A 14,244-nucleotide genomic window follows, 5' to 3' on the forward strand; every position below is an offset into this window, starting at 1 on the left:
TTCGATGCTTCTTATTTTGAACCAAGTCTGTCTCGTTAAATTTCTTTACGAGTCTGTGTATTTTTTTCTTATTTGGCACAGGACCATCAGGGAAACGATATCTGAATTTATGGCAACACATTCTCCACCTATATTTCACGAAAGTCTTGCATGTAAAAATGCATTGTTCTATACTGTACATCACAACACACAGGCGCACAACAGAGATGTACTGAATACTGACTTGAGAGGCGTGGGAATCTGCCGTATTTAGCAAGATGCATAATGCCCGAACTCGCATCATTCCCGCCTGTCAACCAGTTTTCATGGTAGTGGCGGATATCTTGGCTCGAACGCTCTGTATTACATTAATTCTGCTCATGGCAATGCAATATTTTATGGCCAATTTCTTACAACTACTAACATTTAAATAATTCTGCAACTAAATGTATCAGTTTTGAAGTAACTTTCTGATTTAATATTTAAGGATCCAAAATTTTTCCAAGTTTCTACACATGTATTTGTCAGAATAATTCATTATCATTTCCCTTAAATGTCTATTTACCAGTATCAAGTTAATAATCGTCATTGCTCTTATTGTTGCTCAATAAACTCTACAGCTATGCATCAAATTTTTAACATTGCTTAAAAGGACCTGGTGTGTGTAATTAATTTTAATCGACAATAAACAAACCAGGCACTGAATAAGTAATGGCAACAGTGCTGTAAATCAGCGCTCCTAGCGGTGAGCATCGGAATCTTATAGTACGTAATAGAGGAGCGATTATTGCATAAATGTGGAATATTAAAAGTCTTTAAGTAAACATATTTTGTGAATACAGGGACTGTTTCTGATTTGTATTAAGTAATACTGCCCTATAAAAGTTCAGTAGGTATGAACAAAGTTTATCATAAAAATACGAGTTGCAAGGGGGGAAAATGCAACCCAGTGCTTTAAGGCATAACAAGATGCTTGTAGATAAGTCCTGCCATACCGAACTATTGTAAGATAGGTGGAAACGAGGCATTTGCTTGCAATCAAGAGTTTACATCCAATAAGCTTTAGATCGATCAGTGACAGAGATGTCCAGAAATGATGCTGCAAATTACTGACACAACAGGGGCTATAGCTAGTATATACAGTCACGAAGCTTAATATGTAGGGAATATGCATCCATAGGTAGTTGCTAACCACTAGGATTGCTACTATTGCCTCAACGCAGACAATGCGAAATAGTACCGGCACAGTCCCTTGTTCCTAGTACCCTCAACAACTCAAGCTTCGTGACTGTATATACTAGACTGTGGTTGAAGTATGTAATGCCAAAAGTATCAAAAATTAATTTAGTGTGAAACAGTAACTATATTACCATTACTTTCGAATGCCCTAGTATTTATTTGCTCTGTGCTGCAAGACACTTGTCATTTCACGATTGATTTATGTAGGGAACTAGATTTTCTAATAAACAGAGTATGGTAGTGCTGTATTGTACTATTGATTTGTCGAAAGACCTGGTGGCATTAGAAAAAAAAGTAAAAGTATTATTGACTTCGACACTAGAAGAATACCTATAAAAATAGTTCTGTCATTTGTTCAAATGAGAAAGATTGTGTATAAATGAAAATAGAATTTAATGCTACAATAAAAATTCTAATCAATAAAATGTATTATTGAATACCAGTACAGCGTCAGTCCTTAGATTTCACATTCCTTGAAATAAAATAGGTGCCGGTATAGTAGAAGTGAAAACTTTTTGAAATCTACATGATAACAACATTCGTCCTAATCTACAGAGTAGCCCAAAATCCTCACACCATAGGCTGATTATGACAACTGTGAAATTGTTTGCGATTTCTTTTTTCAGGTGAACCATGTTAACTACTGAAGAGAGGATAGAAATCATTCTGCTACGTGGACGCGAAGGCTATTCCCACAGGGATGTTGCAGCAGAATTTAATATTACTGATTGCACCTAATACCCATAGTACACACCACTGGTGGCAGATTACTGCAGAAATTCAAAACCATGGGTAATGTGGCAAATGCTCCTCGAGCAGGATGACCAAGAACATCAGCAGTGGTAGAGGTAGCTGTACTGGCGAAGATGTATTCGAGCCCAAAGAATCAACATGCCGAACAAACTTGGAACTGGGCATTCCCCTAACAACCATTCAGTGCACAGTGCCGTATGTAGCATCAGGAGAGACAGGATATACATCGTTTACCTAAAATCCACGAAATAATTCATATTACATGTAGGGTGACCAGATTCACATCGATAAAAAAGAGGACAGAAAGCTTAAAAAAGGAGGACATTGTTCGAAAAATGAGGACAGAAAATATGTACGTTCTTGGATTTAGGCTTAGACCTATATTATACTTTAAATTACGTTAATATCTATTATATTACAAAATATTTACAGTATAGATTTAGGCTTATATCTTACTTAAAATTAGGTTAATATCTATTTTATTAATTTATTAACTACATATTATGAAAGTCAAGGGAACTATAATCACAGTCTAGTATATACAGTCACGAAGCTTGAGTTTTGAGGGTGCTAGGAACAATAGATTGTGCCAGTACTATTTCGCATTGTCTGTAATGGGGCGATAGTAGCAATCCTAGTGGTGAGCAACTAACTATGGATGCATATTTACTACGTATTGAGCTTCGTGACTGTATATACTAGACTGTGCTATAATTATTAAAGAGGACAGAAAATATCTATTTAGAATTACATTTGCACCTCCATCTCTCGATATACTAGTTATCTCTGACAAGCAAACATTCTGATGGGGACAAATAAAAAAGTTAAATTTTTTCTTCCAGCATGTTAATAATGTCAAAAGAAGTGCTTATACAAATTTTGGCCACTCGACCGCAATTATGAGGTCGTCCAAAAAGTGATTTTTCCTGGGGCCGTTTACAGGAAAAAAGCACAATTACATGGAAAGATTTATTCAAACAAACACAGCAATTGTTGCGCTATTTGTCAACATATCCCCCACTGGAACTGAGACATCTGTCCATACCATGGGAATAATTTTTCTATCCTTGTGGCATAGAAGTCAGCTGCCTGTGATCGGAAACAGGGTTTGACACCCATCTGCACCTCTCTGTCGATCCCATGGTATGACAAATGTCTCAGTTCCGGTGGGAAATATGTTTAAAATAGATCAACAATTGTTGTGTCTGTTCCAATAAATTTTTCCAATTAAGTCGTGTTTTCTTTCTGTTAACAGTCCTTGGTAAAATTAATTTTTTACGGTCCTCATAATTGCGATCGAGTGGCCAAAATTTGTATAAGCAGTTCTTTTGACATTATTAACATGGTGAAAGAAAAAGATTACTTTTTTCTCTGCCCCCATCAGAATGTTTGCTTGTGAGCAACAACCATAACAAGAAAGAGTGAAGAGTATATTCCATCGATCCTGCTACCACCTATAGGCAAAATACTTGAAAAGGGCGTTAAATCAGATAATTTCAAAATATCAGGCATACAATTTATGAAAAGGGGGACATCTCTTGATTTTTTAAAAAAATCCGTCAGATCCCGGACAAAGGCCTAAAAAGGAGGACATGCCCGAACAAAAGAGGACGTCTGATCACCCTAATTACATGTATCTTTTTCAATTTCTAAACAAATTTCTTTTAACTTCTGATAAAGTTAATAAAGTTTCGCATAATCTATTTTAGGCGCTTCAGAAATAAATTTCTTGCAGCCATGGTGGATACTACATGTGGGGTAGACAGAACACGATTTGTAAAAAGAAGAGATCAATTACTTGTCGGGTTTGCTTAAGCTGCTGTGCAACACTTGGAGGTAACATCTGAAACAGCAATGTATCACTTATCCTTTTTTCTTTCTTCAACTCCTTCGCCTTCTGTGCTAGATTAGCTGAGTACATCTGCAAGCAAATGAGACACATACATTATAAATAACATCTACATTAAATTAATTCATAATGGGCAAGAAAATTAGTTGCTCATTAACTTGACTAACAAAATGATTAACTAAAATCTGGTTAACTTTTATGACAGTACCGGTATTGGTATTTCATAATAGTCACATTTTTAATTAAAATATTGTAAGGCAAGTATAATGTCACTTGATTATCAATTGCAAAATAACATAAGCTTACTGTATCCTTTGGTACATTATTATTATTATTATTATTATTATTATTATTATTATTATTATTATTAGGCCTATTATTATTATTTTGTGCCAATAACAAACTTTATTAAAAATTCGAATTCAATAATTAATTACTTTTTATTATTATAGTGTGATAACTCAATTTTAGTTAAAACCACATAAAATAGTGCATTTTATGAATTGACCCTAATCTCATTTTGTTTTCGGACGAACTTTGGTTTCACTTACACGACTATGTTACTACACAAAACAATTTTATAGCTGAAAAGGTCAGATTGGAAAAATTATGTTTGCCAGGGAATCACAAGAATGGTAAGAGTAGTCACACAACGAAATAGTATATTGCGATACTAGGTTGGTAAGTGCATTATAACAAAGGCGAGGGAAAGATTGAAAAAACGAGGCGCTTGCACAGAGTTTTTTTAATTCCCAAGACTCTGTCAAGCACTTAACGCCTGTGTATTGCATATTACTTTTTGCACAATCGTAATTTATATCTTTACTTTTTTTATTATGTATCTTAGTTATGTATTAATTTTGAACTGAACATTTGTCATTTTATATATTATTTTAATGTACTGAAGTACATATGATATTTCCATGCAGATATTCTGCATCATCATACAATGAAAGAGTAATGGAACGGAGAAAAATTCTCTCTGGCACCGGGATTTGAACCCGGGTTTTCAGCTGTACGTGCTGATGCTTTATCCACTAAGCCACACTCTTTCATCGTAAGATGACGCAGAATATCTGCATGGAAATATCATATGTACTTCGGTACATTAAAATAATATATGATATGCGTAAATCACTTCTTCAGCGCTTATTCCGTCGGATCCCGGCCAACTAGACACTCATAACGAGTGCACCTCAGCACTACGTTCATAGACATCTATGACGTAGTGCAGAGGGCGGCCACTAGAGGGAACCCAAGAGTTGGAACTTAAACTGAGACGATTCTGTCCAACACTGGGATGGGTGTCCAGTGTGGCTTAGTGGATAAAGCATCAGCATGTAGAGCTGAAAACCCGGGTTCAAATCCCGGTGCCGGAGAGAATTTTTCTCCATTCCATTACTCTTTCATCGTATTTGTCATTTTGTTAATGACAATGTGTAATTTGGTAGGTGAAAGTTTTTTTATATTCTTTTGTTTTATTTGTTGGATACGACTGTCTTTATAAAAAAGAATCGATGGAATAAGATGTTCAAATTAATTAATAGAATGCTATTGCAATATACTAAATTGAAGTGTCTGAAACTTTTTCTATAAATGAAGAGAATGAAGGTCTTTTCCCCATAACATTTAATATTTGTTCAAACTTCACGTTCAATTTTAATATTAATAAACGAAGTTACAGCTTGTTTTGTCAGAGTTCTTGTTCTTTTTTAATTTACGAGTGACTGTATGTCAAGTTTGTAGAGAATTTACTTACTGCACTGTTATTTCCAGCGTTTATTCTTTTTTTCGTCTTAAATAAATAGCGTTCTTTTTGTTTTATGATAATCTGGTTATAATGTTAAATAAATTTCTATGGTTATGTTGTTTTCTCCTTTAGAATCACAGACGCTATATACAATAAATAAAATCTCAAAAAGTTTTGAAGTGTGGCTATAACACTTTTTCATTAATTCATACATATGATTTAATATTATTCCTCTATTCTTCTTGGTTCATAAAAGCCATTTCAACTCTTTTTTTTTTCTTTCTCCACCTTAATGTATATTATGACGTACTAGTCTTACATTTCATTCGATTCTTTCAACCTCCTTTCCCATTTCACAGATAATGGCCAAATAAGGAGACCTATTTACAAATTCCACTTTTTCTTAAAATTCAATTAGTTTATCGTACAAGCATCCATACTACAACGTGTAACAATTTTTCTTAAATCCTGTTCTTTGGTTTTATTATTATTAACGTTCAATCAATAAGCATACTTTGTGAAGATTACGAGCAATTTGTTTTTAAAAGGAAAGTTTTCAGTTATTGCTACACACAGGGGCGGCTTTAGAGGTAGTGCCGTTGTGCCATGGCACTACCAGAATACAGAAGGAAATGGAGAATTCATATTTTCCGCTCAAAACCTGAGAGAAACAAGTTACGCTTATACAACCTCTACCGTCAATATGATCTTTGCAGCGAAACATGTTGTAACCAGTGTTTGGAGGATGGATCTGTGCCAGGCACTACATCCCATAAGAAATATAATGGGATGCGTGCGCAGTCTTCATGTTCGCTCGTTCTTTTCAGCATCTAAAGCATGATCTAAAATGTGCCAGGTACAAATTGCCGCTGGCTTTTGTAATGCTTGTAAAACTGTATACATCCCCATTTTCTACGCCGATCCCTTACTACCTCTCGCTCTGTCTGCCCTTTCACTTTGTCGGAACAAGTTTCGTAGAGCGAAGACTGCAACAATAAGATAATAAAATCTCTCCCGGTTTCTTGAAAACATGCTTGAGAAAGTTTTCACTTTATTATCTCTACAACAGTACCAATTGTAGTGTGAACGTGTTAAGTCGTGAGGTTGTCATCGTAATAGTGATCGTGTTATTGTGTTGTGTACTGTGAAAAAATGAACTCGGTTGGCGCTTTATTGAAATCTCCGTTTTCAACATTAACATATGAAAACAAACTTCGTGTTAAAGAATTAGGCAGACCTATACCGCACTTAAATATTCATCAAAAGCAGCAAAGTGCTGAAGTTAATAGATCTCGCAAATTCAACCCAGATATTTATTTAAAAAACAACTGGTTGTGTGGATGTGATGTCAAAAATGCGTTCTTCTGTTTCCCGTGTGTTCTGTTCCGAGGTGAGCTTAGCTGGTCAAAAGTGGGTGTAACAGATTTAGTACATTTATGGGGTAAAATAAAAACACATCATAAGTCAAAGGTTAATATGAATAACGTCTTCAGTTTGTCTATGCTGGGTAAAGTGAACATTGAAAATCAGTTAAATTCACACTACAGACTCGCGATTGCAAAACACAATGAGCAAGTTGATAAAAACAGATATGTGTTAAATTTAATAATAAATTGCATATGATTTTGTGGGGCACTAGATTTAGCACTAACAGGACACGATGAATCTGAGGAGTTTTGTTTGCAAAATAGACAACTTCAACAAAAAATGATGGATTTATTTTCAAGTCAGAAGAATCGGCGAATGGGTTTTATCTATCGCGCATATTAACCTGGTCAACAAAAGTGCTCAAGTGCTCCAGTTGTATAAATTTTGGTGAGTGATTATTATTATTATTATTATTATTATTATTATTATTATTATTATTATTATTATTATTATTATTATTATTATTATTAGAGACGAGAATTTCATGCACTATAAAATCCCAAAATATGCATGCATTCATGCACTATCAAACAATGAAATATGCATGATCAAGCGAAAAATACATTAAAATATGCACTTATACTTTTGTTTCAAATGTCTTATTTCACTTCACTTTTTTTGCACAGTTAAAAACCTAACAACATTTTTAAATTGGTTTCTGTGAGGTTCCTGCACTTGTCATCAATATGTTTTTGTAGGCAGAGAATGACCTCTCTATATTGCAAGAAGTTACGGGTTTAAACTTGAATGAACATATTTGTGACAGTGTCAGGTCAAATTCTTCATTCAAGTTTTCGCCACAAATAACCTTCTTCACTGAACAAAAGAATCCGCAGTCCGGGTTAGCATTTATGACCCTGTCCAATTTGTTTTTCGCCGCTACATCCACTTTCCCACGGGCATAAGTGAGGGATCTATGAAATTCATTGCAGATTCTTTCTTTTGTTCCATTCTTACAATATGTGAAACAGATGCGACATGATTAGATTAGATTAGATTAGATTTATTTATTTAACCTGGTAGAGATAAGGCCGTCAGGCCTTCTCTGCCCCTCTACCAGGGGATTACAACTATAATATGAACAATAATATTACAATTAATATTAAATTTACAATTACGATTACAATAAAAATTAAAGTACGACAAGAATACCTGATTAATGAAAGCTAGACATTTTATCATAGAAGTTAAGAACAAAGAATATTTTTGTATTTACTAAATTACAAATTAAACCTACAATAACAAAATTCTATAGTGATGAAATTACCGGATATTGAGATATTTTGTGGTAGATTAAAAGAACTATTTACAAGAAACCATGTCTGAACGAGTCTCAATTACTGACCAAGTGCCTAGTAAGTTTGCGTTTGAATTGAATTTTATTTCGACAGTCCCTGATGCTAGCAGGTAACGAATTCCAGAGTCTTGGCAGGGCTATTGTGAAAGAGGATGAGTATGAGGAGGTGCGATGGGATGGTATTGTTAGTATTGTTTCATGGCGAGAGCGTGTGTTCAGATTGTGGTGGGAAGAAAGGTAAGTGAAGCGAGACGACAGGTACGAAGGAATAGAAGAGTTCAAGATTTCGAAGAGAAAGAGAAGTGAATGTAAATTTCTTTTCTTATCTAGTTTAAGCCAACCTATTGCTTCCAGGGATGGGGTAATATGATCATATTTACGAACATTGCTTACAAAACGTACACACAAATTATGAGCACGTTGAAGTTTCATTTTGTTGTCGCTGGAAAGGTCAGTCAGTAAAATGTCAGCATAGTCAAAATAGGGAAATACAAGGGTTTGCACAAGGGACTTTTTTAAGCAAGAGGGAAGATGAACATTTATCCTTTTTAGCACATGAATAATAGAATATACTTTTCTGCAGGTTTCTGTGATTTGCATGTCCCAGTTGAGATTATTATCCATGTGAATGCCAAGATTTTTTACTGAAGAACTGAAAGGGATATGCACTGTACTTACTTTAACGGGGGAAATGTCGAGGTGCTTTACAGCGTCGGTTTGCCGTTTGTGTCCTAATATGATTGCTTGTGTCTTTCCAGGATTGATATTAAGATGGAATTTCTTTGTCCATGTCACAATCGAGTCAATGTCTTTGTTCAATTTATCTATAGCGTCATTTATTCGATCTAAGCGGGAAGAGATGTAGCATTGAAGGTCGTCAGCATACAAGTGATAGTTACAATGCCTTACATGAGATGTAATATCACTGACATATATTGTGAACAACAATGGTCCGAGTACCGAACCCTGTGGTATACCTGATGTTATGTTAAACCAGGAAGAGCTTCGATTCCCGGATACAACACATTGTTGTCTTTCCCGTAAGTAGGATTCGAACCAACTCACAGCAGTCTCTGACAAATGCAGATTTCTCAATTTATGGGTGAGCAGGTCGAAATTTACAGAGTTGAAAGCTTTGCTAAGGTCAAGAAGTGTTAGTATTGTTACTTTATTAGAGTCGATTGCTTCACGAATGTCTTCTGTCACTTTAAGTAGAGCAGTGCTTGTGTTGTGTCCAGCTCTGAAACCTGACTGATACTCGTCGAATAGTTTGTGTTCGTTCATGTAGTTAGTAATTTGTCTGTGTACGATTCTTTCCAGTGCTTTTGATATGGCTGGCAGGATATTGATTGGTCTATAGTCGTTCGGGTCGGTGGGAACTTTGACTTTTGGAAGAGGAAGAACGAAAGCTTGCTTCCATATATTAGGGAAAGTTGAAGTGATTAAGGAACTATTGAATATGTGTGCAATTGTAGGTATTACTATGTCTTGTATTTTCTGTATGAGTAATATGCTAATGTTGTCTGGCCCTTGAGCTTTCGTCTTGATGCGTCGGATGGCTTTCATTACGTCAATAGGAGTGACGTCAGTAAAATAGAATTTGTCTCGAGTTGGTGGAGCTGAGTCAGGCAAAACTGTGTCTTGTTTCGTTGTGTTGTTTAAGGTCGGGTCCTTTACAAAGTGTTCGTTCAATGGGTCAAGTGGGATGGGTATGTCTGCTTGTTCAGGTCGACATGCTGGTCGACTTGAAATTTTTTAGTACATTTCATCTGAAATTATAATAGACCTTACGGTTACCTAGATACGATTTAAAAAAGGACATCGTAATTTAATAATTATTTTAAACAAGTTTTGTCATTTTTTTACAAAGAACAATTGTCATATAAAATGTTCGGAAACAGAACAGCATTGCTTTACTCTTTACTCCAACAGTCGCAAAATACGACATCCTCATCTGATCTAATAAAATCTTTTCCTTTACAGTAATCCACTGTGCAAAGAGTACACTTTTGGAATCTTTAAATTGGAAACATATTAGAACCACATTAACACGCGCAAACAGAATAAACAAGCGCATTAACAACTTACGATATTCACACACAACAAACACATTTTAATGACGATTCCAATTTTAGAAGAATCTAAATTGCTACTAGTACTAGAAAAGGAAGAGAATTTACAACCTCCCTGAAAGAGGATGCTTTTGACCAAAATTATTTGTCGGCAATTTCCTTGAACCCTCTATTTTCCTCTCTACTTACTATTCTCAAAATATCCAACGTAATAAATTCATTTATGACACGCAGTGTATAGAGGATCGTAGGTAAAGTGTTGTAAAAGTGGACTTCCGTCCAGGGAAAGGTCCTCTAACACCTTATTGTGAAAATCTTAACATTTTATTTAATTTTTCTGTTATTTAGTTTTTTTTTTTTTTTTTCATTTTATTCTTCAATCCTGATTCCTGAAGCTAAAATATGGGATATAAAATCGAGAAACTGAGGTGTCCACACAAAACCATTAAAACATGCATTTAAACTGAATGTAATGTATATTATATGCATTATTAAGCTAAAAATTACCTAAATATGCATTATGCACGTTTTTATCCCTAAAAAGTCGAAAACATGCAAATATGCACGGGAAAAGTACACATATTTGGAACCGGAAAGTAATGAAATGGATAAGTACTAAGTTTGAGCTATGTCCTATGTACCTATAAAAACATGCATTTGCATGGAATTCTCGTCTCTAATTATTATTATTATTATTATTATTATTATTATTATTATTATTATTATTATTATTATTATTTCTTGTCTTTGGTTTAGACCATAGGCGGATCCAGGGAGGAAATAGTAGGAAAAAGAATTACCCTCCCCCTTAGGGTATCCTCGATCTACCACTGACTTTGGCACTAGGCATTAAATATGTATGAGCCGCCACTGCTACACAATACCTCATTTGGTTTTCACCATTAAGGTCCACAACATTTTCACATTACTGCGTTCTAACAGATAATCTGCAACTTCTCATTGTCCACCCAGCCCTAAATGAAAATGTAAAGTAGAATAAAGTTATTCCTATTACACGCCATGGAGGCCCACAGGATAGCAGGGGGTTAAGGCTTCCACCTTTATAACAATAGGCATTAGTAGCAGTTCTACGTGCTTGCCGCCTTTACCTCAGGGAAATACCCCTGGTACCGGTACTCATTTCTATTAGAAACTGAGTAAATCTCAGGATCATATTGTGACTGAAAGTATTAGATCATTGGAGAAAATCCATGATCTTATCGAGAATTGAACCCGTGATCTTCCGGTTCACAGCACAGCTCCTTGACCACGACAATACTGCGCGTCCCCATAAAGATAGGTAGTGTAAATAAATAGCACTGGAACGCTAACATACGATCGAATTTCTGAATATTTAATTATTTCGTGCTTTTCTTTTTGTGCCAAACAACTTTTCACTATACATCCAATGAAATATTTCTGCATTGTCATTACAAAATGTAATTTGAAGTGAACTGAACTGAGTGAATATTACCTGGATGGTGGCAACTGCGTTGCGCACAAGAATAATAATAATGGGTGAAACCACAAGTACAAGAACTAAAATTGCAATTCCATAGGCTTCTTTGTGACTTGCGTCTACCAAGTTGGAATTGACGTAATCACGGATTTTCTTCCGAAGTTCTCCTTGTAGTTCACGCAATTCATCTACGTAAGAGGCCATGCTGTCGAAGTACATCTTAGCAGTCTCATGGCTTTTGTTTCGATTAGCGTTTCCAAGAATTTGATCTCTCCTGAAACAAAGTAACCAGAAATATGATAAGATAACACGTAATACAGTTACAGTGCAGGAGAAATAATAAGATTGCGATTGATCTATTCACTGTCTTCGGAGAACTGCTGAACTGTAACCAAAGAGAACACAATGCACTGCACTCGGAACTGGACGTGGAATGGAGGCACACAATCTGATATGAACCACAGTCTAGTCTAGTATATACAGTCACGAAGCTCAATACCGTACGTAGTATGTATGAATCCATAGATAGTTGCTAACCATTAGGATCGCTACTATCGCCTCATCACAGACAATACGAAATAGTACCTGCACAGTCTATTGTTCCTAGTACCCTCATAAACTCAAGCTTCGTGACTGTGTATGAACTGTGACAACTCTTGAGCGCTGGATCTTTTACGTCACCACTACGTCACACGCAGTGTCAATCACAACCTTATTTCTTATGCGCTGTATATTTATACCTATACCAGTATATGAAATACAGAGTCCGGCAGTAGGCTCTGCTGTTCTAATGTGACTGTAAGGTTTAGAAATATAAAAATAACACCCACCCCCGGAGAATCTGGTGTCCACTGCTGAAAAGGTATTAATTTTCCCCTGCCAAGGTCAACTTTTATTCCCTTCAGATTCCTAATGTACAGTTTCCATATTGTACATGTTATTAATGCAAAACATAAAAACAACGATTCTTTTAATATACGCTGAGCGCGACCACAATACATGTCCGCCAACATTGCTAATTATTATGGACAATATTTTAATCGACAATTAAAATGTTTAATGTCTCCCCGTGGAAAAAATATAAAATTCGCTCCCTGGGATCTGACTTGAACAATGCAATTCATTGCCATGTCAGTTTTTTAAGAATACATTTCAAGAGAACCCCTCGATATCTTATGGTTTGTTTAGGCCTAAATCTTATCCGGAAATTGAGGCTTTCTCTGGAACAAGAACAAAACTACAAAATCTTGAATTTGAGATAGAGAGCATCAGATATTTAAGATCTGGTAGCCTATAACCAACGAGTTAGAAAGAGCTAACTCGTTGGGTGTAACAATATTGCGCAGAAAGACATTCAAATGTTTCTGGAGGGTTCTGTATTTGTTGAAAGGAAATAATATTTTGTCAGGAGGGAGATGAGAAGAGGAGTGGAATTCTACTCCTCTTGGTTATTAAGGATTCAATGCTGAAAACGAAAAACGGACGAAACGTACTGTACGTTAAAGTCTTATTCCAGGAAATGCCTCAATTGTTCACGACACGTTGGTTATGACGAGTTCAGCAGAATTGTAAAATGAAATGAGAGGAGAGGAGCAACAATTAATATTGTCTAGGCACTGCATGAACAGCCAATACACAGTGAAAAAGTGACCGCATGGTATGCTGTTTCTGCAAGAGTCATCATTGGTCCTTACATTTTTCAAGTTAAAAATGGGAATGTTACTGTAGTGAATGGTCAAGGGTGCCGGATAAGGTAAAGATATTATTCAGAGAAGCATTAAACAGGGACGGCGTTTAGTTTCAACTAGATGGGGCTGCTGCTGCCACCTATACTACCGGACTCCAGAGACACAATGCAGTTGTTGAGAAATTTTTCCTTGGAAGTTTAATTTCTCGGCTTGATGATATCAATTGGCAGTCTCAATCCCCAGACCTTACAGCTGCTGAGTTTTTTCTGTGGGGATACCTAAAAGAAAGGGTGTTTCAAACCAGACCACACTGTATCCAATATCTGAAGAACAGGATACAGGCAGAAATCCAAGAAATCAACGAAACCCCAGGTTTATTACCCCAGATAATGAATAATTTCACAGAAATTGGAGGACTGTTGCACAGGACAGAGACAGATGGGAATGCCTACTGAGGGAGGCCAGGGCTCATAACGGGCTGTAGTGTCAATGATGATGATGATGATGATGATGATGAATGAATAATTTCCGAGTAAGATTCCAAGAAACCATAAGACACCGAGAGAATCACTTAAAATATACCTAAAAATAGGTAGTAACATCTTAATAAATTGCATAGTTTATGTGTTATTTTGATATTTTCTAAACCTTATAATAATAAACTGGATTAATCTTGCTCAGGATAGGGGCCAATGGTGTGCTTATGTGAGGGCAGCAATGAACCTCTGGT

The 14,244-nt window shown here is 35.8% G+C and overlaps 1 protein-coding gene across 1 annotated transcript in view; it reads right to left on the minus strand.

Annotated features, from left to right (window-relative positions):
* Window positions 1-14,244, minus strand: part of LOC138698454 (uncharacterized) — a 659,361-nt gene that overhangs the window by 13,565 nt on the left and 631,552 nt on the right. The window contains exons 7-8 of the mRNA XM_069824399.1: window positions 11,842-12,100; window positions 3,770-3,892 (exon numbers count right to left, since the gene is read on the minus strand). Coding sequence (XP_069680500.1) covers window positions 3,770-3,892; window positions 11,842-12,100 — 382 coding nt within the window. The remainder of the gene's footprint in view (window positions 1-3,769; window positions 3,893-11,841; window positions 12,101-14,244) is intronic.

This window comes from Periplaneta americana, chromosome 1 (assembly GCF_040183065.1).
Source record: "Periplaneta americana isolate PAMFEO1 chromosome 1, P.americana_PAMFEO1_priV1, whole genome shotgun sequence".
Lineage (NCBI taxonomy): Eukaryota > Metazoa > Arthropoda > Insecta > Blattodea > Blattidae > Periplaneta > Periplaneta americana.